Genomic DNA, 25,121 nt, shown 5'->3' on the forward strand with positions numbered 1-25,121 from the left:
ACTAAGTCCGATTTAGCAAATATTGTCCCCCATCCCTAGTGTATACACACATGCATATGCATACGTATATACACACACATGTACATATATACATACACACAGACTATATAAATACTAAATGCAGTGAGAAGTGCAACCTTTTTTTAAGACCAATAGGAATGGAACAATCCACCAGTGCTCACCACGGTGGGGAAAGTTATTTTCTATGAGATATTTTTTCCTCTTGGTGCTATATGTCTGCCCCCTGGCAGTGGCTGAGATCTTTGCCATTTCCGCTTGTTTTTGCAAGCACTGGGGAGAATTTCCCTGATTTAAAAATTGGAAAGAAAATGGTTTGTAGTGATCTTTTATACAGCCAGATTTCAAACCTTATATATTTTGCTAGGTAAACCACTTTTGGAACTTTTTGTTGAAAAAATATATAAATATTTTTACTACTACTACTACTTTTGGCAGGACTCCATATACACATCTTTGGTACTTCAAACTGGGGGGGGTATAGTTTGATGTTGGAAAGGAGTCTATGACAGCACTGCTTGCTTTGAAGCTAATTAAATAAGATCATTGACTGAACTGATAATATTGAAATCTTGATTTCTATCTGTGTTACAGGTTGTAGAGATGTGTTTCTTTCAGATTTCCTAATTGTTGGTACAGACAATCTCTCGGTCACGCTATTGCTTTTAATAGATGTTTTACTGGATTTTTGTATTGCTGCCCTGACTTGTTTTATGTTTGTTTCTATTTTGTGCTTTTATTATGTTTTTATATTGATTGTGTATTTTTCTTGTTTTTATTATGTTTTTAAATTGCCCTAAGTTCTGTTTTTAATAGTGAAAAGGCAGGATATAAATCCTTTAAATAAATAAATAAATATTCCATGGTGTTAGAAACTGGAGTCTAGGCATTTCAGGCTGAAAATGTTCTTTTTTTAAAAAAGATTCCTCACATCCTTCCCCAGGTTTTGGTAGTAATTACTAGGCACAAAAATAAAGCAATTGGACAATGAAACCATTAATATGCTTAATTTGCATAATTAGCAAATAATGTGCACAATATGCAAATTAGCTTGCCCAGATTTGTGGAACTAAAATATGACAACTGTACCAGCAGCTGGCTTCAGAGATTTGATCATTCATTGGCCGCATTCAGACATCACAATAAACCAAGGTTTACTGTGATGGTGTTCTGCTCGTACTCAAAGGACCTAGTCGCAGTTGCTTCTGTGACTTTTTTTCTCTTTTTATTAAAGTTATAGATACATCAAAAGCTTTGCAGCTCATGGACCTTTCTACACTTCCTAGTAATGTTTGCCCTAACTACACTGACTAAGCATGTCTTCACGGCTCTCAGACATTGACTCAGCAACTAGGCCCTCCCCTGAGTCAACTTAAGTAGGCTTGGCTTTTGTGCATAAACAAAAACTCCTCCTCAACTCCAACTGTTGAATTTCCCATCTCTGACACCTCCAAGCACGGGGTGATGGGGGTTGGATCTCAGCTTCCCCCTCCAACTGGTGGGGGCTGACTGCCTGCTAGAGCGTGGGAAGCTGCAGGGCATTCGGCTGGGGAATGTCAGGTTGACAAGGCAGTGTCTCTGGCTCTGGGGGGTGTCTAATGATGCAGTCTCTAACGGGGCAGTCTCTGACAATTCAGGTTGTGCTCCAGCAGCGAGGCCAGGATCAGGGGGAGTTGAACTGTCAGTGACAGGGGTCTGGGTGTGTTGTGAACTCCCTTCACTGCTAGTCTCTTCTCCCAGCTCATTGCCCCAGTCCTCAGTGTCGGTGTCACCCTTGTTGAAGCCTCCCCTCCAAACCTGGGTTGTAACAGACGGGAATGAGTTGCAGTGAGTCTCAGGCTTGCACTCTCTCCCCTCTCCTCTCCTCTATCATGGAAGGGGAGAGGAGGGGTTTTGAAGTTTTTAGTTTATGTTTTTGATTAACTGTAGCTTAGTGTTTTGTCTAAACCTGACAAACTGTGGTTAATCTTAATTAGGGATTGTTTGAAACAAGCCGAACTATGAGCTATAAATCTGGCCTGTTTCAACAAACCATAAATAAGATTAACCACAGTTTAGGGTACAGATGTAACACTAAACCTTCCTCTTTCAACAAGCCTTTTAAATAGAGACATTATCCCAGTCTGCATCTGAGTTGGAATTGCTTTTTAATATATTTTAAAGCTTTTTTAAAAAAAGATTTTTAAAGCTTTTTTTTTGTTTAAAAAATGCTGTTAATAAGTTTTTAAGGATGTTTTGTAGTAATATATTGTAAAGTCTGTTTTTATTATGTTTTAGAGTGTTTTTAGTGCTTTTGTTTGCCACCCTGGGCTCCTAGTGGGAGGAAGGGCGGGATATAAATCTCATAAATAATAATATACTGTGTTTAATCAGAAATGGAAGCAAAAGGCCATGCTAGAGAAAGGGAGGGGAGAAGGGCTTACAGAACCCTGAAACTTGATGCAACTCATTCTCATCATGATGTTTTATTATGACATTGAAATAAGCCATTGCCCAAACACTTAAAAAGATCTAGAAACATGCTTTGAGGGGTTGGGGAGGGGAAAAATACCTGAGAAATTTATGTCCTAAATTCTGTGCCAGTTTTCAGGCCCCATACAGCTATGTTTTTCTGTTTGATGTATGGATTTTGTTTGATCTATTAGATCACTGTTTTTCAACCTTTGGTCTCCATATTTGTTGGACTACAACTCTCAAAAACCCTAGACAGCGTAGCTAATGGCCAAGGAAGATGGGAGTTGTAATCCAATTATATCTGGGGCCCCAAGGTTGAAGAACAGTGCGTTATATTTTTCACTGTTAAAACCCCCCAGATAAATTTAATCTGAATTTGTGATGTCCCAATCCTTTAATTCTGCTTCAACTGTGACTTAGCTTGCTGTAGCTAAAGCAGTATGCTGTATGTTGAAAGCAGGAGGGAACATTGCCCCTTGGCTGTTCTACTGCTGTTCTCAGGCAATTAGTATCAGGAAAATTGGACCTAGTTTCACCATCTTTCTGAGTAGCATTCAGCTACTAGCATGCCACATTGCAGGGCCAGCAATTGCTCTCACTTCCTACCTGCCCCTGCCAATGTTCTTGTACAGTAAGCCTGAACATAGCCACAGGATCACCACCATTGCAACAGTGCCAATAGCCATTTCAGTGGCAGTACACGTTCATAAATTATGATTTGGCCTCAAATATGAATTTGAAAATAATATGTAAATTGTGTTAGAAGTGGGGAGCTAAACATGTATTCACAATATATTTGCTATGTGTGCCTCTGCTGTAATCACATTTGTGTGATGTGAATAGAATGCCATCTAAAATAATGCTTGTTATTTTCTAAGACTGATCCAGATAGCAGTTGTCTCTGGAAAATTGCAGAAAAAAACAAGATCTTGTGTTGTAGTATATGTGCTCAGTCTAGGCACTGCATTCTGAAGGCAGAACATTATGTACTTTACATATTTATTCTTGCAATATATGTCACCTCACATTTATGTGCAGCTTCAGTTCAAATATGCATAAAGTATTTTTAATGAGTCCCTTTAGTGTCTATACCACATAAGCTTAAATAGTTTTTAATATAATTGGCAAACTTTTCTTTTAGCAGTTAAAACTTTTAGAAATATTTAAAAATCAATTTGAGAGTATATTAGTATAAGTGGAAGTTCTTAGCTAGCTAACTATCTCACTCCTCCTTTCATAGCATTTAAAACATTGTCATCATAATTCTGTTATAAACATGAGATTTGTATGAATAAAATCCTTTCTTTCTGAATAAAAAAACCTCAAAGATCTCAATTAGTTGTTCTCATTCCCCCTTTTTATTTTCATGAACCTGAAGAAGGTAAAATAGTATTGATTTATTACTGCATGTGGTAATTGCATTTGAGAAATTTTGGAATAAGATTATTTTGGGCTGTTTCTAATCTGTAGCTCACTGGGGTACATATAGGGATTCCCTCATGGACCTCTACAGGAAACTGACTTCACTTCTACGAAAGGTCATCAGGCAGGAGCAGACTCAAACAATGGGCCCTCCAGGCATTGGGCTTTTTCCTATGAAGCGCCCATCACTTACAGGAAAATTTATTTGAGGACCACAACACCGATAGCGGATGAAGTGTGCACTGACAGGTAAAATGGAAGAAAAGGTGATTCACAAAGACTGAGCACACAGCTTCTGGGGAGCTGGATGATGCTGAGGGTAACGTGAAATTAAGTTGAGGGCTGCAGGTTCCCTATCCAAGGATTAGAGAGTCTTGCTTGACCCATGGCATCCATCTGAAAAATCTTATGGCCAAGCTGCACGTGATGCAGGAAATTCATGGTTATTTCCTGTTTTTACTCTCTCTCTCTTAGAGAGAGAGAAGAAATGCAGGTTTGGGGATGCTAGAACTTGATTTCAGCAGCAGTGCTGGTGGACGGGATGTTTAGATGTTTCCCTGTGGACTGGTTTTGCAATGAAGATCACCCTTATTTCTAACTGCATTTCCACTTGGGAGGGGATATGAGAGCCCAAAAATACTGGCACCTATGAAGGATCACCCGGTGTTAAATGTAGCTTGGTATTTAGCCTTTGGGTGGAGGGAGAGCAAGTAGCTTCACCAGGTCATTGCCTTTACGAGCCTGTCCTGGGGGAGTGGCACCTTGGAGGCCCTGTGATCCATGGGTCCTATGGGACAGACCCAGATGGGAACTCTAATTAAGGTCAAGATAGCCTGAAGTATAGGAACTTCTTGGGTTTAGCTCTTGGTACAAACACAGGCCTCCAATCTTACAGTCCTTTTCTCAAGCAAAACAAACTCAAGTTCCCAAAAGAGACCAGAATAATAGCAAGTCCTTCCGAGGAGTTCTGTCTTGCATTCTCCAGGCTAAGGTTTTCTCCAGTAACATCAGCTGTAGGCTCCAGGAATGTACACTGGTCAGTTCTGTGATAGGATCTCAGCATTAGACCCAAGTGATAGTAGCTGTCCCCTGACACACACACACACACCATGTCTTGGCTGGGCTGACTGACTTGAAGCCCTCACTCCTATGGAGATGGATTGAGGCCTTCTTTAAAGGTGCCATCGTGGATGAAGCCAGTCTTCTGTTGCCCTGTCCTTCCCCCATATAACTTTCTTCTTCTGTAGGCAGGGTTTGTCTGCACAACAACCTGGGTCCAGGTTATATATTCTGCAGTGCACTCTCTGTGCAGTTCCGGGTTTGTCATTTGCCCTAGTTCTTCTACCTGCTTCTCTCTGTGCACCTGCATCTGTTTCCTCATGCTTTTTGAACTAAACTCAACTTGCTTCTTTAACCACAGGTTTCATCTTGCCCCTTGGTCAGATTCTATAGCCTGACTATATTGCTGCCCCTACAAAGATCCAGGTCTTGCTGTTTCCCCAATAGGCCTGAACACAGGAAATGTCATGAGACCTCCCCACCAGTGTATGGCAAGTTCATGCACTGGTAAAACCTGAGGCTTATTCCTGGTTTGAAAACAAAATTTCTGTTTTGGAATGGGCATGAATGGGAATAGAAGAAATCCTATTGTGAATGGTCCTAGAGCCATGAACAGTGTCATACCCGACACCATCATTCTCTGCTAGTAAGAGATTTAAAGTCATTTAAAGGCATAAGAACTTGAGAAGAGCCCTGCTAGATCAGGCCAAAGTTCCATCTAATCTAACATTATCTCCCTACAGTGGCCAACAAGATGCCTATGGGAAGCCCACAAGCAAGACTAGAGTGCTTTCCCCACTAGTGATTCCAAGAAAATGGCATCCAGAGGATACTGCCCCCAACAGTGGCAAGTAGCCATGGATAGACTTGGTTTCCATGAATTTGTTTAATCCTCTTTTAAAGCCATCCAAGTTGGTGGCCATCACTACATTTTGTGGCAACTGATTATGAGCAGGACCAGGGCCGGTTCTAAAGGGTGGCCAGGCGGGGCACTGGTCCAATGGCCCCTGGAGCTACAGGGGGCCCTTTGGCCACCCCTCTGCTCCCCTTCTGTGATCCGTGGCCCCCCCACGCCCCCACTTACCTGTCTGCTGTCTTTTACCATTGCCCTTAACTAAGATGGCGGCCACGGTTTCCCTAAGCTACTGAAGCCCCTGCCGCCATCTTAGTTGATGGCAGAGATGTGCGCGCGTAGCACGCATGCGTGCCATCAACAAAGATGGCGGCAGAGGCGTCATCCCCTTGGGGAAACCGCGACCACCATCTTCGTTAAGGGCAATGGTAAAAGACAGCAGACAGGTAGGTGGGGGGCATGGGGGGGGCGTGTGCATGCATGCACAGGCACGCATGCATGCACGCATACGCTGGGGCCCAGGACAAGCTGATGCCCAAGGGCCCTGGAATTCCTGGAGCCGGCCATGGCAGGACACCTCTGCTCCACTAGCCAGAATTAGGGTAGCTTTAGCTGCTAAAGCACAAGCTCATGTCTAAAATGCAGCAATTAAAGTCAATTCATAGAAAAGAATGATTCCAGTTTAATCCACCAAGCTTTCCCTTCTTACAATAATAGTCTTAAACCTTTATTTGCCCTTCCAGCTAGCTGACTACTCCCATTCACGAGGGGGAAGAAAGGTCTGAAGAATGTAGTATAAAGCAAGTAAAAAACAGGTAAGGCAGGAAGCCAGGCAGGTTAAAATGTCTAGCTCAGGGAAGCAAATTTTAATATTATTACAAGAAACAGAAGAGGATTTTAAAAGCCAGGAAAGTTCATCACCAGGGCTGGACTAAGGAATATTCAAGAATCAGCCAGAAATAACAATAGTATCAGTTTTAGAAAATAGTATTTATGGATTCTCAAGGTTTCCTCTATCTCTTGATATTAAACATTCCAAATAGCACCTGAGAGAGCTGGTTTTCCAGTTTTCAGTAAACAGTACCAACCTTTAGTGTCTCAAGTAGTCTGTGTAAATTTGGACATCACTGGCCTATAGCTTCATGTATCTGAGTGGAGGGCTTATTGTGTTCCCCTGCCAAAAAGAAAACCAGGGGAAGATGGCCTACCATCCAAACTTTATAAACAAAACTTAATTGAGTGACTGCCTTTTTAATAAGCGTTTTTTTGTTCATATCAATCTTTCAGGAAAAATTCCAGATGGCTGGAGCATGATTATTATCAGTATAACTGTTTTTTAAATCACAAAGTCATGCTAAAGTTTTGTTGAGTAGTGCGGGAGTGGACCTAGATAAATATTCTTTATGTAAGGAACAAACATGGTTCACAACAGACTTCTTGTCATTTGACAACATATTTACCCTTGCACATTTGATTAACAAATATTCCATAAAAAGAAAAGGCTACCCCTACACAAACTTAAAGGCAGATTTCATTTCCTTTGATAGAGACAGGTTATGGGCAAAAATACAAGCAGCCAATATCAACAAAGGTTGTTGTTACTCTTCATTAGATCTCTTTACTCCTGTGAGAATGGCAGCAGCATTCTGGACACCAAGGGAGTTAAAAGGGGGTTTATGTTTGCACCTCTTCTGATTTTAATTTTTATGTCATTGCTATTATTTCTGAGCCTCAGATTTTTTTTCTATTTCAGTGGGAAACAGAATATTGTCTGTGCTGCTATATGCAAATAGTATGATTTGTTTTCTTATGAGCAAATAGGCTTAAGACATTTGCTAACTGCCTTAGGAAATTTTTGCAAAGATGAACATTTGAACATTAATTGCAAGAAGACTGAAGTGGTTGTCTTTGGTGGGAAACCTATCCTTATGTGGCATACTGATGATTATAAGACTGAACAAGTTTTTGTTCACAGCACATGGAAAGAACACATACATTATTCTAGATTAAACACTGAACAATTTTTGAAGATTTTGTGGGGAAATAAGTTCTTCCTATTCTTAAAATTCTGGAAGGCAAAGTTCTTTTTAGTGTTAAAATTAAGGGTGTGTGTGTTAATCATGGGACCACATATTTAGAAATTATACAAACTTGTGATGAAAAGTATTTTGCACACTTCTAAAAGGACACTAAATAATGCTGTCACAGATTGAATTCAGTATAATATTCAACAAAAGTGCATACTTCAACATGCTTAGCTATTGGTTTAAGATTCAAAATGTGAATTATTGTATTGATTGATTGATTGATTGGTTGAATTTATATCCCGCCCTTCCTCCTAGAAGGAGCCCAGGGCGGCTTTCAAAAAAGAGATGTCCGTAACAGAGCTTTTGTTCACACATCACAATAAGCCGTAAACCATATTTTACCATGCATGAGCGAATTATACCTGTTTCACTCCTCCCTTAGTATGTTGGGAGGAAACCAATTTTATGTCCAAGCCAGTGCTTGTGGTTTATTCCTAGCAAACCAAGATCTGTAGCCAAGGTTTGTTGCCGGTTTACTGATTGTGGTTTCTTGTAGAGAAGGAAACCATGATCCCTTATTCAGATGTACCACTAAACCAGGAAGCATGGTTTGTTTCCTCTCAATGCAAACAGGGAAGAGACAAAAAGCCTATTCACTATGGTTTACAGTAATGTGTGAACTGGCCCTGTGTCTGAAGAAACAACTTTTTTATAGCTTCAGTGAAGACAATGGAAGACAATGAATGGTGGGGAAGAAGCCTGACACTCTTGATCATTCTTATGGTTTTTGAAAGCATATTTCTCCAACTTTGGAACCATCAATCACTAAAGGTAAGTTAAAAACAGATTGCAATCATATTCAGCAGGCTATGTCATTGATTCATATTACCATTCGTTGAAGTTCAATCACAATTTTGTCTGATCGTTCAGATCTTACAATTTCTTCAAAGAAAGAAGCTGTATCCATTTAAGATTTTTTTTTTTTAAAAAGTCTTCCACTGTACTGGATGGTCAGTTTAGGAATTGTCCTTACCAACAACAACAGCAAAATGGATATTATGCATGTGGTGTGGGTGTTGTGGAGGGGGGTTGTAGTGGACAGCACGATGAAAATGTCGACCCAGTGTGCGGCAGCTGTGAAAAAGGCAAATTCCATGCTAGAGATAATTAGGAAAGGTATTGAAAATAAAACAGACAATATCATAATGCCATTATATAAATCTATGGTGTGGCAGCATTTGGAATACTGTGTACAGTTCTGGTCGCCTCATCTCAAAAAGGATATTATAGAATTGGAAAAGGTTCAGAAGAGGGCAACCAGAATGATCAAGGGGATGGAGGGACTCCCTTACGAGGAAAGGTTGCAGCATTTGGGGCTTTTTAGTTTAGAGAAAAGGCGGGTCAGAGGAGACATGATAGAAGTGTATAAAATTATGCATGGCATTGAGAAAGTGGATAGAGAAAAGTTCTTCTCCCTCTCTCATAATACTAGAATTCGTGGACATTCAAAGAAGCTGAATGTTGGAAGATTCAGGACAGACAAAAGGAAGTACTTCTTTACTCAGAGCATAGTTAAACTATGGAATTTGCTCCCACAAGATGCAGTAATGGCCACCAACTTGGATGGCTTTAAAAGAAGATTAGACAAATTCATGGAGGACAGGGCTATCAATGGCTACTAGCCATGATGGCTGTGCTCTGCCACCTTAGTCAGAGGCAGCATGCTTCTGAAAACCAGTTGCCGGAAGCCTCAGGAGGGGAGAGTGTTCTTGCACTCGGGTCCTGCTTGTGGGCTTTCCCCAGGCACCTGGTTGGCCACTGTGAGAACAGGATGCTGGACTAGATGGGCCACTGGCCTGATCCAGCAGGCTCTTCTTATGTTCTTATGTTCTTACTATTTATTTTACTATCTTATTTGTGAGGAAGCCAAAGCTGATATCTTTCTTACCTTCCCCAGTATTTAAACTTTATTGGCTCAAGTAATGATAGATTTTTATTTGAGAAATTATGTGATTTTCTGTCATTGAGAATGTGACTTCCTTTCTTAGTAGCAGAAAGAGTTCGGCTACAATTCAGTACTCACATATCCAGGAGCAAGTTCCACTGAACACAGAGCTCCCTTGGATTTACGTGGGCTAGAAAGATGCTTATAAATATTCTTCTGAATAAAGTAAACATGCATAGATTTTTGCTGTAAGATGTCTTTATGTGGAGACACATTCAGCTGGCTGTTTCATGCGTATGTGACTTTTATGTTTCTTGATGTCAGAGGTATTTGGCTTTTTACTTATATATTTAGAGCATTTTCACCCCACTTCTCAACCGAAAATGGCTCTCAGAGTAGCTTACAAAGATAAGTAGCAGGGACGTCTCTGCCATCAGACTTATATGCCACAAAAGGAAAAGGAACTGGGAGGGAAAAGGGGAAGGGGAAAAAAGGCAAAGTCGGGCATTATTCTTAGTTGCAAAGTTCTGCTAATTATCAGTTGGCATAGAAACAGTTCCAAGAAGAGAAGGAACCAATAGTTGCTGGTCTTTTAGCTACTGTCCCTGCTTCATATTTCTCCCTCTGCTGCAGCTTGATGGAATGACTGCTGCCAGATGACAGTTGATGAAGGGAGTGGCCGGGTGGAATTGGCTTCTCAGCAGATTTGATAGTGTGGCCCTGCTTTTCTCCTCTCGCTCTGCTGCAGCCTGACACAATGGCTGGATGACAGTTGAGAGAGAGGAAATATTTGCATATTTGCTCAACTATATACACAGTTGTACATAGCAAATCAAGCCTCGCTCATGCATGCAGTACTTACATCCAGATTAGACTACAATAATGGTACATGGGGCTGTCTTTGCCCCCCTCATTGACGGTATTTAAAAACTCACAATTTTCGAATAGTAATAGATGTGTTTTACTGGCAATTCTGCTGCTTTGTTGTTAGGTATTTTCATATTGGCTGAATTATGTTTAATGTATTATTGTTTATTTGATTTTTAAAAATTATTTTAGTTTTATTATAATATCATTGTCTTTTTACCCTTCTATTTGTTTGCTGTCCGGGGTGGACTTGGTTTAGAAAGACAGCTTATAAATATTTAAATAAATAAATAGTATGGTGTTGGTATGTTATGTCAAGACAATAAACAAAACAAAACAAACACCAGTTTATTTAATTTAGTTAATTGAATAGTTAATGTTCTGATCAATACCATCTTAAACTTGGAGTAACAACATTAAAATAAAAATCTCATTAAACTTATAAATAAAATATTCAAATACTAAAATACAGTATCAGAATTAAAGATGCCCCTTAACTGCAATTCAAAGCCAAACTAAATGGAAAATATATATTATAGTGCTTACACAAAATCCTCAGTCTTTGACAGGATTTCAGGAGAAGATAATTTCACTGCTTTTTGAAGCCTCAGTTCGTTCCTTCATTGTAGAAGCTTGGTAAACTGCAAAGACTGTCCACTTAATACAAGAGAAGATGTTATGTGCAAGACCCATTAAAAACAAGTTGCACTAAAGTAATTGTGGTTGGTTTGTGCCACAGAAAGAAAACTCTAGTATTAGTTTTAGTCGATTGACTTCACTGATGTAAGGCTTAGATTAGTTTAGTTGTGTATTCTAAAAGAGAAATATCACCTTTTATTTATCCAAGTGAGACAAAGTAATTTCAAGGCATATGGTCATAAAACTGACAATAAAATAATTAAAGAAACAAGATATCTTGTCCAGGATGTGAGAGAATAATTCTTTTCCTCATGTTACTCTTAAATTGATCCACAGCATTAAACGGAACAGCTACATATTTTTCTGTGCATGTAGCTTATTTGACTGCCAGTAAATAGAAGCTATTAGAAATACTTCCATGTGTAGAAAACTATATATCTGATAAATATAAACCTCCAAATGTAATGTATTGATAACAGATGTTAGCAGTTTCCCTGTGCACCATGCTTAAATTACAAAAGGAGATGTGGAGTTAGGTCATAAAATTATTAAGGTTAGCTTTATAATGATGGGTACTTTTAGGCAGAAGTCTTCAGGCTAAGGATATGACTAGTGGGACTAGGCCAAGATATTTTGAGACAATATTATGCAAGGTGTTACTACATGGATGAAACATCTGGAATGTTTTCTCCCATCTTTCCTTCCTCCCCACACCCCAAGAACCCAGCTGCTAAATCAACATAACTCTCTTCTTACATACATCATATGCTGAGGATTTTTCCCTAAACTGAAACTTTGAAGGTATGTTTTTCGGCTCCAAATAGGAACAAGCACAATCCAGCCACAATAAGGCACCGTGATTTCAGTGGGAAAACATTAAGCATTCCCCATTCAAATCAGTGATAATTATAAGTGCTATGTCTTGTTTGCTCAGAAGTGAGTTCCATTGAGCTAAGTGGGACTCATTCCTTATCTAGGTATAATGTAAGCAAAACATTTTCTTGGAAATTATTGGTTAGAACCAGATCTTTGTTTTCATAATGCTGCTTCTGGTTGTAAGAACAATTAACATTGGAAAGATAGCTACTTTAATCAAACATATTTAGATTTGGCAAAATGTGCTTTCAAATAATTTCAGTGCAATCCTATACACAACTACTCAGAAGTAAATCTACTGAGTTAAAAGGGACTCACTCTATGTTAAGTGTGTATAGGATTGCAACATTTATTCCTTTCGACTAAGTTTATTGCCAGTGTTCAATATTTTGGCCAGAGGAAACTTTCCCCTGGAGAATATATTAACTAGGAATGTTTTAAGTATTATAAAATGTTGCTCATGGTTCTGAAGTTATCTATGGTTTGGTCATAGAAATAAAATTGAAAACACCATTTTCATGTGTCTGTTTTTCATCCATCAACTAAGACTAGTTACTGAGTTGCTTCAAAATCAAACCACAGAGATATCAGAGTTCAGAAAGATTAAAGATCCACCACTTTTTGAATTTTTATATAAATTCCAGCTACAAGGAGATTTGATAAACCTTGAATGGGTTCTACCAAACAGATGGTACAATATGTTTTTGTAACACTGGATGTTAAATGTGCACGTGGATTTATTATTAAGCATATAACACTTTATACGATAGAATTTCATGCTGAGATATTATTGAAATGTATTCTGTAACGACGGTAGTCATGCAGTACCATCCAGTAGTTGAGTGTAGGTATTAACTGACAGATTCATAACAGCATATAGCATAGCATGTTTCTGTCCTTGAAACTTACCAAGCCATCATAGGCAGCAACCAAAAAAACCAAGTGAATGTACTTAGCATGCACGAAACATACATATTACATTAAGGATTAACAATTGACAGCCCCTAGGACAAATCTAGCTATCTCAGGAGTTCTATGTGACTCTCCAGTTGCCAGTGTTATTTTGCCCAAGAGACAGGTTTCTCTCTCTTCTTCCATCCTTTTTGCACTGCTTAAAATGTCTTTGGGTGTTGTAGGAAGAAAAGAGATGGGACAAAGGGCTGACTTCTTCTGTCTTGTTCCCTTACTTCCATCTCTAAATTCCACAGAAAATTTAATCTACAGAAAATTAGATCCCCTCACTCTGCCTCCTGTTTCCTTTGTTATATTTAGTTTTGTTTGGCTTAACAATGTACTTCCTCACAAGATATTAATTAGGAAAACATGCATTTCCAAATATTATAGAGACAGTGGCCAAAATCAGTTTTTTTCCAGAATCTTAAATCTTAATCGTTTTGATTATGAAAGAGTTTGGTTATTAGGTCTGACCCCAAGTCACTCTGCAGTTTCAATTAATTGTTTTGTGGCCTTTTTTCTATTGCTTCAGAGAAAGGCTGCAGTTTAACTTGCAGCCTCTTCTATCAGCTGCTGGCTGGGTCAGGAGGCATAAAAGCTCAGCTGCCCTCGGGCGGCAGGTCTGCCACCGGCAGGTTCGCCACTGAAGGGGCAACACTAAAGGGGACTGCCCCTTGGAGAGCCCCTTAGGGAGTCCCGAGGGTGAGGGCGCTACCCCCTTCTATTATCTTTTTGTTTTGTTTTGTTTAAATCTTCTGTTAAACCAATCTAGAGGAGATTGGTGGTAGGGAGGGTGTGTGGTGCATGTGTAGTTCCTGCACAGGGTGAGAGCCTGTGCAGTGAACTGAATGGTAGCAGAAATTCGCCAGATGCCTTCAGAGTGAGAGTCTGTAACTGGCAGAAGACTGGCCCTCCCTGGGTGTGAGACAGGAGGGAGTAGATGGGCCCTGTGTGAAAAAGTTTGAATGGGTATGACTGTTCCCAATTCTCACAGTGGCCTTCTGGGATAATTGGCTCTGGCAGGCTTTGTTGGTGGGCTTGTGTTGGGTCCATATCAGGTGTTTAGGAGGAGTCTTAGTACGGAGGAACATGGATGATGCCACCCAAATTTCCGAGATCACTGGTAGAGGGAAATATAGCCATGGGGATGTGGTGAACTACCATAGAAAACGAGGGCAAGGCTATCTGCGCCTTGTTCCTTGCTGCCACTCCTCTCATGTAAGGGTTCCTCGTTGCTGTTCTGCTGTGCCCACTGGCCTGTGTGTGTTGTTGTTTAATGCCAGATCGGTACCCAATAAGACCACTCTCATCCATGAATTGATTGTGGATGAAGGTGTTGATTTGGTGTGCATTACTGAGACCTGGGTGGGTGAGCTGGCAGGAATTGATCTGACCCAGCTTTGCCCACCTGGATACTTGGTGCAACACTGGCACAGGCTGCAGGGACAGGGTGGAGGAGTTGCTGTGGTCTACAGAACTTCCATCTCTGTCATCAGGAAACCACTCTGTCTTGGAGCTGGCTGTGATGTCCTGCACCTGGTGTCGGGCCAAGGAGACAGTAAACTAGGGTTGCTGCTGCTGTACCATCCACCCTGCTGCCCGGCAGCTTCTCTGACCGAGCTGGCAGAAGCCATCTCGGCTGTGGTGTTGGAGGAGCCCAGAACAATAGTGCTGGGTGATTTCAATGTCCATGTGGAGGCTGCCTCTAGTGTTCCGGCTTGGGACTTCATGGCCTCCATAACAACCATGGGGTTGTCTCAAGTTGTCACTGGCCCAACACATAGGGCAGGGCACACCCTTGACTTGGGTTTTACTCCAGATGGAGGAAGGAGTGGTCTGGAGATAGGGGAGTGGATGTCACCCCATTGTCATGGTCAGACGACTTCCTGATGAAGTTCAGACTTATGGCTCCGATCCTTCCCTGCAGGGGTGGTGGACAGATTAAGATGGTCTGCCCCCGCAGACTAATGGAATCCACTGGAATCCTGAATGCCCTAGGGTTCCCAGTAGATAGAGCAAGGGTCCCAGTGATCCTGTTGAAGCCCTTGTCACGCTGTGGAACAGGGAGGCGCATCGGGCTTTTGACATGGTTGCCCGTGAGTTCCCTCTCCAGCACTGTGGAGCCCAGTTTGCCATTTGGTACACCAGTGAGCTAAGGGCAATGTAACAGGCTGGACGATGGCTAGAGCACAAGTGGTGAAAGACGTGCTGTGAGACTGATTGGGCACAAGAAAAACATCATAACCATGCCCACTGTGTGGCGGTGAGGGTGGCTAAGAAGGCCCTCTTCTCTGCCTCCATCCTATCCTCAAGTAGCCATCCAGTGGAGCTTTTCTGTATTATCAGGGGTCTCTTGACATCCACTCCAGGAAATAGAGTTTTAGACCATTCGGAAGCCCACTGTGAATTGTTTGCAAGGCACTTTGAGGGTAAAGTTGCTTGCCTCCGTAGCAGTCTTGATGCCCCCTCCACATCTACTGTAGTCCCCAATGAGGTGTCCAGTGCAACGTCTGCTGCAACTTCTTGGGAACGGTTTCAGTTGATGTGGCCTGATGACATAGACAAGGTGCTTACGAAGATATGGCCAGCAACGTGTCCTCTCGACCCTTGCCCTTCTTGGCTTATTAAAGCTTGCCGAGGGGGGTTGACCAAGTAGATCCAGAGTGTGGTCAACACATCATTGTGGGAGGGAATGGTTCCAGCTGCCTTGAAAGAGCTGGTGATCCGACCACTCCTGAAAAAGCCCAGCCTGGACACATTGGTTTGTGACAAATACCGCCCAGTCGCAAATGCCCCCTTTTTAGGGAGGTGATTGAGAGCGTTGTGGAGCAACAATTGCAAGTACTCTTGGATGAAACAGATAATCTTGACCCATCCCAGTCTGGGTTCAGGCCTGGTTACGGGACTGAATCTGCCTTGGTTGCCCTGATGGATGACCTTTATTGGCAGAAGGACAGGGAGAGTGCAACCCTGTTATTCATACTTGATCTCTCAGTGGCTTTTGATACCATTGACCATGGTATCCTTCTGGGCTGCCTTGGTGAGATGGGTATTGGAGGAACTGTTTTACAGTGGTTCCAATCCTATCCCCAAGGTCACTCTCAGAGAATAGCATTGAGGGATTATCTTTTGGCCCCCTGGCAGTTGTGCTGTGGGGTGCCTCAGGGTACCATCTTGTCCCCCATGCTGTTTAACTTCTATATGAAGCCCTTGGGAGCAGTCATCAGGAGATTTGGGGTGAGTTGTCAGCAGTATGCTGATGATACCCAGCTCTTTTTCTCCATATCATCTGAATTGGAAGAGGCTGTGCAATCCCTGGACAGGTACCTGGACTTGGTTGTGGGCTGGATGAGGGCCAATAAACTGAATCTGAATCCTAGCAAGATGGAGGCACTGTGGGTTGATGGTTTCTGAGTTCAGATGATTGCTCGGTTGCCTGCTTTGGATGGGGTCGTACTCCCTCTGAAAAAGCAGGTTCGTAGTCTGGAGGTGTTTCTGGATCCATCTTTGTCGCTAGAGGCCCAGGTGATCTCCATGGCTAGGAGTGCCTTTTACCAGCTTTGGCTGATAAGACAGCTGCGGCCGTTTCTGGACTGGGATACCCTGACCACTGTTGTCCACACTCTGGTAACCTCCAGGCTGGATTACTGTAATGCGCTCTATGTGGGGCTGCCCTTGAGGTTGGTCCGGAAGTTGCAGCTGGCGCAAAATGTGGCAGCGAGACTGCTCACTGGGGCAGGGTATCACCAACATGTCACCCCACTGCTGAAAGAATTGCAATGGCTGCCCATTTGCTACTGGGCCAAGTTCAAGGTTCTAGTTTTGGTGTACAAAGCTCTTATACAGCTTGGACCAGGATACCTGAAAGACCATCTTACCCCTTATATACCCAGTCGATCACTGCTCTCTGCAGGTGAGGGCCTCCTGCAGATACCATCTTATCAGGAGGTCCGTTCTGCACAACATAGGAAATGGACCTTTAGTGTGGTGGCATTTACCCTGTGGAATTCCCTCCCCTTAAATGTTAGGCAGGCGCCATCACTGTTATCTTTTCAGCACCTATTGAAGACTTTCCTCTTTCAACAAGCCTTTTAAGTTGAGACCTTATCCCAGTCTGCGTCTGTGTTGGAATTGCTTTTAATATGTTTTTTTAACATTTTTTTAAATGATATGTTTTTAACCCTTTTTATTTAAGATGTTTTTAAAGCTTTTTAAAAGAACGTTTTTAAAGTTGTTTAATGTATTTTAAGGTCTGTTTTTATGATGTTTTAAAGTGTGTTTACTGCTTTTGTTTGCCGCCCCGGGTTCCTGCTGGGAGGAAGGGTGGGATATAAATTAAATCAATAAAATAAATAAATAAATAATAACTTCCATAACTTCAAACCTGAATTCACAGGCTCATTACAATTGCATGACACATTGCAACATTCATATTGAATCAGCTGGTTTTCAGGCTAAAGTTAAGCACTTGTAATTTCTAATGTTTGCTCTGGCTTAGTTTAATTTATATATTTCTTTATTAGAAGTGTACAGGCAGTCATACAGAAAAAAACACAGGGAAGGATATAGAAGGATAGAAGTGGTTCAAACATCTTCCTCTCAGGGCCAAATTAGATGAGACTCTGAAGGTGCCATAAGAAACAATGTCAAGGTTTTCAAAAAACAGTACCCGGTGCAAAGGTGCTAATTTCTTCAGGAATACAACATGTGTGGAAAAGAGGTTTATTAACTCTTTCCATCTCTAATTCCAGTTAAAATTACTCATCTGTCCACATGGCGATGTGTGTTCAGAGAGATGGTTCATAGTTGTGTGGAGGAACAATTTTCATTAGGATTGTGCCTGGGGAGGAAAATGTTAAACCTCCCTGATATTGCTGTTTTGAATGACATTTTTAGTATCATTTCTAATTTGGCCCTCAGAAGATATTTTTGCAAGTTGCAAATACAGGGTCCATTTTCTTTCTTTATGTGTTCTGTTGACCCACTCCCTTAATGCATTCTTTTGGACAGAGTCTAATTACAGTCATCTGGAAATTCTCTCATGTCATTATATTCCCTTCCTTGGGTATATGAACAGAATGGACAGTATCAATCAGACATAGATACAACAGTTTGTGACCTAATAAAGAGGCAAGATATAAAAGACTGGGTGAACTGGGCTACATTTATTTATTAAACACAAAAAGATCTGCCTAGGGGAAACAAGGTGCAAGATCTAACTAATACTCAAACTGTGGGGGAACCAACTCTGCCAAGGGCCAGGGATAGCCCTTCCTCTACCCTCTCCCTTTAGCCCTACCATTTCAGGTGAATAGGGAGGCCTTCCTGCTCTACTTCCTCCTAGGGATGCATTACAGGTTGTGCCCAATGGTGCTCCCTAACCATGCCAGTGAGTCCCACAGCTGTGAATGCAGGTCTTGGGACTGCAGCCTTAGCTTTTAAAGGTGCCTAAGGGTGCTCACAAACCTTAACAACCTCATAACTTCCCACACCTACCAGTGTGACCAATTAACCTATTTAATGACTACTCCGCTAAGTAAATGCACAACCACATAAGTACAGAGTAAGCAAAAAAACCCACCTGCAAAATCTGTCAGTTGACAAGCAAAATGTTCTTCCTCGGCCCTCCAAAAGGTGACCAGCCACTGTCTGCACTGCCTATATTAGTCCACTGAATGAAGAGGCCAGGAAAGGGGCAGTGTGAGCTTAAATAAGCCATACATCTTCCCAGCATTGGTGTAAAGGGCATCTGCATGCTGAAGCCGCTTGCCAGCCCCTCCATTCCCTGAGTAGCCGCAGCTGCTTAGGCATGGAAATATCACAAAGGTGTACATATTATTATCAGATAATCACTGGCTGTCCATTAGCTACCAGGCTAAGTTCCAGGTTCTGATTTTAGTGTACAAAGCCCTATTCAGCTTGGGACCAGGATACCTGAAATATCATCTTACTCCTTATACCCAGTAAATCACTATGCTCTGCAGACGAGGGCGTCCTGCAGATACCATCTTATCATGAGGTCCTTCCATACAACATAGGAAGCCGACCTTTAGTGTAGTGGCACCTACCCTTTGGAATTCCCTCCCCTTAAATATTAGATAGGCGCCATCTCTGTAATTTTTTTGGCTCCTATTTAAGACCTTCCTCTTTTAACAAGCCTTTTAAGGAGAGGCCTTATCCCAGACAGAGTCTGTGATGGAATGGCTTTTTAACATGTTTTTAAAGATGTTTTCTTCTAATTATACAGCCACGAGAGTGGCTGTATACTATAGCCAGCATGAGTTTTTCACATTCCGTAATGTTAAATTGAAAATACCCCCCATGCCATTCTGATGCTTCCCATAAGCTCATTTCAAAACAAAACCTTACAAAACATAGTTCTGAACTCAGAAATGCTTGCTTAACAACCCTCACAATTTTCATGTGATACACAAAACAGTCAGAGAGAATAGAGAGTTCAAAGTCTAAAAAGAGAGAAAAAACCTCAGAGCCCTTTTGGACTTTTTTATCTGAGAGTTCTCATAATCTGTTGAAATTCATTAAAAATCAGCCATATTCACAGAGTACCTGTAATCCTAATACTGACCTTGCCCCATACTCTGACCTTCATCTTCTGCAGTTTAAAGGTTAAAAATATGCCTGGCTGATTTTTAATTAATTTAATAAATTTTGGCTGGCAGCCTATGGTAATGCTGGGCATGCTCAGTAAGAACCAACTGTCAGAATTCTAAAAGCCAGACTCACAGCTGCTGGCCTTGCCTAATCAGGGGGCCACACCCACACCAGACTTTGATTTCACTTGAGACTGTCATGGCTTCCCTCAGAGAATCCTGGGAAGTGTACTTTGTGAAGGGTGCTGAGAGGAGACTCCTGTTCCACTGACAGAGCTCCAGCGGCCAGACTGGTTTAACAGTCAGCCACTCTGATTGAAGGTCTGTGAGGGGAACAGGGCATCTCCTAGCAACTCTCAGCACCCATCACTAACTACACTTCCCAGAATTCTTTGAGAGAAGCCATGACTGTCCAATGTGAAATAAAGGCCTGGTGTGGATGTGGCCAGGGAAAGCTTTGGTTTAAATTTGGGTGGGAGGCTACATGTGCCTGCTGTAGAATAAAAAGGTGGGGGAAAGCCTGAAAAAGAATGATATTGTTCACAATGTTTTCCTTTTGGAAAGGAAAGGGGCTTCTCTTCTGCCCAGTGCTCACCCACCCAATCTCCTCCCCCTCCCCACCCTGCCCCTTCCCTGGGTCAGTGTTGGACTATGACCTGGGAGACCAGGGTTCGAATCCTTACACAGTCATGAAGCTCCCTGGATGACTTTGGGCCAGTCACTGCCTCTCAGCCTCAGAGGAAGGCAATGGTGAAACCACCTCTGAATACCGTTTACCATGAGAACCTTATTCAAAGGGTCGCCATAGGTGGGGATTGACTTGAAGGCAGTCCATTTTCATTTTCAAACATGACTGCATAAAATGAATCCCATTGAACTCAAAAAGAATACAGATGATCAAATCCTCCCTCCTCTTCTATCCCCTCCCTCTTGCCCCTTCCCTCCCCTTCCTTTGCCCCTCCCTCCCCATACTCATCCCCTTCCAATCCCCTCCTTCCCCTCCCCCTTCACCCCCCTGTTCCTCCTCCCCATGGTCAGTTTTACCTATCTTAAGCATGATTGCACGGAAGTAAATACCATTGAACTCTATAAGCATGCAAATGATCAAACCTGCCCTCCCCTCCCCCTTCCTTTGCCCCCCTCCAATATGCTCCTTCCCCTTCCCACTCCCACTCTCCCTCCCCCATGGTCAGTTTTTCCTATCCTAACCATGATTGCATAGGAGTAAATCCCATGGAACTCAATAAGCATGCAAATGATCAGACCTACTTTTCCCCTCCTTCTCCTCCCCTCTCCCTTCCTCCTCCCCTCCCCTCTTCCTTCTTCCTCGTCCCCTGCCCACTCCATCCCTCCCCCCCAGTCAGTTTTACCTATCCTAAGCATGATTGCACAGGAGTAAATCGCACTGAATTCAATAAACATGCAAATGATCAAACCTGTCCTTCTCCACCCCTCCCCTCCTGCCTGCTCCCCTCCCAGTCCTCCCCTCTGCATTTCCTCCCCTCCCTCCTCCTCTCCTCCCCATCCTCTGTGGTCAGTTTCACCTATCCTAAGCATGATTGCAGGGGAGTAAATCCCATTGAACTTAGTAAGCATGCAAATGATCAATCCATTCTCAGCAAATTTGCACAGGATCCCATTTCTTAGCTCCCGGATTAAAAAGCAGGGAAATTCACTAATAGGCAAAAAACCGTAGTCGACTTGGAGGCACATAACAACAACAACAACACAGGAAGTGGATTGGACTGTGAAAGACCAACCCAAATGGTGTTTGCATTTTGACAAATTTGTAGGGCAGTACAATTTCAGAGAGGAGTTCGGTGCTCCCCTGGTGCATTCACTATAGCTGCCCAATTTCCCTGCTTTTTAAAGTTTGATAGAAATATCTGTTGGCTTATAGGTACCTTCAAAAACCACAAGGTTTTTTGCCTATTAGTGAATATATACTAAAGTCTGTTTCTATTATGTTTTAGAATGTTTTTATGTTCTTGTTTGCTGCCTTTGGCTCCTAGTGGGAGGAAGAGTGGGATATAAATTTAATAAATATAAATAAATAAAATAACCAGTGGTGTAGTGGCAAATTCAGAAGTGCAGGTCCCTTCATTATAGTCACAGCCACACCCTCTTCTGAGATTACACAACCTTCTAAGATTACCAGATAACCTGACCAGGCTTGAATACTGCTTTCTGCTTCTTCATCAGAGGCACCATCTGACTCTCCTTTCTCACTGCCAGAGATATTGCATGAATTACTGGATTTAGTGTCTACACATTTATCTTCTGCTGCTACCAAACTGCTTGATGATGTAGATGGAATGCTATTATCAGGATTCACTGTCTCTTCTGCAATTATAGTATTCTCACTCTCCACCACTTGTCTTGGCTTTTTGAAGTAGGAACTAATAAAGGCTTTCTTGCACTTGACACTCACTGGGACTCTTCTCAGTGGCTAACACATCCCCCATTCATGCTGGTTGGCTCATAGGACACTAGAGACATAGGGACCTTGCTGGGACCTGGCTCCCAAAAAACTAAGTAGTCTAAGACCTCCCTGGGACCCCAGATGACTGCAGATAACAGTCCATGCTATTTGAACAAGAGGTTATTAAGTAATAGTTCCATGTACTCACCCTTGTTTTGTTTCTTGGTGATTTATAGTTCATTTTGTTTACTTATTGAAGGTAAACTGCCCACAAGAGATAAGTATTCTTTGTTTGCTGAGTAATCTAGGAATAAAAACTGAATCAAGAACCCTGGGCCTTCCTAGGAGTTGTTGGCACTGTTTCAGTTTACCTCACCCAGGAGATGAAATGAGTTCAGGAGCTCTTTGTTTGTTTGTTTGTTTGTTTGTTTGTCTGTTTGTTTGTTTATTTGATTTATATCCTGCCTTTTCTCCTAGCAGGAGCCCAGGGCAGCAAACAAGAGCACTAAAAACAGTTTAAAACATCATAAAAACAGACTTTAAAATATGGTAAAACAAAACATCTTTAAAAACAGAGATGGCGCCTGTCTAATATTTAAGGGGAGGCAATTCCAAAGAGTAGGTGCCACTACACAAAAGCTCCGTTTCCTATGTTGTGCAGAACAGAGCTTCTCATAAGATGGTATCTGCCGGAGGCCCACACCTGCAGAGTGCAGAGATCGATTTGGTATATAAGAGATAAGACGGTCTTTTAGGTATCCTGGTCCCAAGCTGTATAGGGCTTTGTACACCAAAACTAGAACCTTGAACTTAGCCCAGTAGCTAATACACAGCCAGTGCAATTCTTTCAGCAGTGGGGTGACATGTTGGCGATACCCTGCCCCAGTGAGCAGTCTTGCCTCCGCATTTTGCACCAGCTGCAGAAAGCCTATGTGCATAGAGTTCAATCAAGGTTCCAGATCATGTAGAAGTCTACATATGTAGAGCTCTATATATGCTTCCCTTATGCAGATGACCATGCACATTGTGTGCACATTGAGAGGTGGGAAGCTATGTGATTCAGGGGTTGGGCCAACAGCATGGCCCCTGTGACCCTTTTATGCGTGCAGCCCTGAGGTGGCAATTCTTATATGGAATGCCGCTGAGCAATTCCATAAGAAGTAGATTCCTCCATCCCTACTTTATATGTAAAAGGGGCAAACACTTGCTTAAGATACATGAAGTTGTCCCACATGTCTAATATGGTCTTTAGTTTTGAGTCAATGTTGCACACAGAAAATATTTAGTTCTTTCAAAGAGAAGAAAAGAAAAATCCTTTGCTACATCCCACACTACAAATTTTCATTTTATTTCCTAATTTAAGATAAATTTCCACGTCAGTTAGTATGGTATGCCAAGGTTTCTGTAGCTGCAAATTAAACTTTCATTCTTTCATAAACTCTGTTTTCTTAATCCATGTCAAGTTTCCATCTTACAATATTGGTGGAGTGTCTTTAAAACTAAACAACGAAATCATATCATTTTAGTTTCAATGGCCAATGATCAGCATTAGAAGGCATGAAAGAAGGCACAAGGGACAGAATTAACGAAGGGGGAAAGGCACCCTTTTGATCTTAAAACCAGAATAATTCTTATGGGGCATGTATTCTGCTACTGTGGAGACTATTCACACACTTTTGACATGTCAAAGTATGTATCTGATAACTTGGTTAAATCAGTTAGTTACTCCTACATTGGATGCAAAAAATAGATGCCTTACAGTGCAATAAAGAGAGTGTGTTCTATATATTGCACAGAGAGACTTATGGCTACCTCAGCTGATGATTGTTTTGCATTCCTCTGATGTGGACACCAAGGGCTGCTGAAAAGAATAGAGACACATGTCAGCAAGGTCACAGACTGGTCTCCATCAAAACTCTTTTAGTCACTGGGACTGATGACCTTTTGTATGCTGTTTGTTTTAGTTAGAACAAGTGTCCAATTCTGTATGGTGTGAAGTGCATCCTGTGAGGTGCTGCCTGTTCTCAGATTCTTCTTAGGTCATGAGGCAGTAACAACAGGCATTTATCACATTACAGGATCATGACATATTATTTTAAACATATATCTGTAGTTTTCTGAAGTGTGGCTAGTTAATTTTTTTAAAATTATTAACAATTTAAACGTTAACTTAAAATTAATCAGATCCATAGCTATACATAGAAACTAAAATGCTTGTATGTTGTTGTTTTTCAAATCTATGATTACAGTATCCCAAATTAGAGAACACTCTTAATATCTGCACTGAAAACATTAAGTATAAGGAGTAATGTTCAATTTGGGGCATGATCCTGCCAAAGTTAATAACTTTCAAGTCCCACTGGTTTAAGTGTTTAATTCTCTCTAACTGAAATCTGTGAAATTTAAAAATTATTAATTTTGCCTGGTTCATGTCATTTGGTGTTTGGTATTAATTTAGGGCTAAATATAACAGCATATAGTGTAAGGATACAGTTTCTAACAGCTTAATCCTAGATACATTTACTCAGAAATAAAAGCATTTTAAATCAACATCTTCAAAACTAGTCACCTATATTTCTTTAGGAAAAGAAATCCAACAACTGCAGAGAAGGGGAGATCCAGACTGGGACTGATATAGGGAATATTTTTCATGCCCTCCCCCCCATGTTCCCATTCTCTGCAGATAGAACCTTCAGGGAGAAATAACAGCATGGGGAGGACAGGAAAAACAGCAGGGTGGAAATGTTCCACCATACAGTGGCCTGGATCACCCTTTCTCCTGTGGTTTCTTTTGCTAAAGAAAGAGATGTGGTCAGCGAATAATGTTAGTTAAAAATACTGTTTAACCTAATGAGCAGTTTTGGCTTTAATACCAGCCAAGGCAATATAGGGTATTTTTAGGTCAAAACAAGTAGTTTGAAATATTATCAGAAAGTAATAGAAAGCCCACAAAGACTGTGCAGCACTGTTCCAA

At 41.6% G+C, this 25,121-nt stretch overlaps 1 protein-coding gene across 7 annotated transcripts in view; it reads left to right on the forward strand.

Annotated features, from left to right (window-relative positions):
• The window catches only part of MEIS2 (Meis homeobox 2), a 337,285-nt gene that overhangs the window by 154,235 nt on the left and 157,929 nt on the right, over window positions 1-25,121 (forward strand). The window contains exon 10 of one of the 7 annotated variants that reach the window (XM_061611511.1): window positions 8,549-8,628. The exons of the other annotated variants lie outside the window; for them this stretch is intronic. Within the exon in view, the coding sequence (XP_061467495.1) occupies window positions 8,549-8,557 (9 nt within the window). The 3' untranslated portion in view covers window positions 8,558-8,628. Of the gene's footprint in view, window positions 1-8,548; window positions 8,629-25,121 lie in introns of those variants that run through there. 7 annotated transcript variants of the gene reach the window in all.

Source organism: Rhineura floridana, chromosome 2 (genome assembly GCF_030035675.1).
Source record: "Rhineura floridana isolate rRhiFlo1 chromosome 2, rRhiFlo1.hap2, whole genome shotgun sequence".
Taxonomy (NCBI): domain Eukaryota; kingdom Metazoa; phylum Chordata; class Lepidosauria; order Squamata; family Rhineuridae; genus Rhineura; species Rhineura floridana.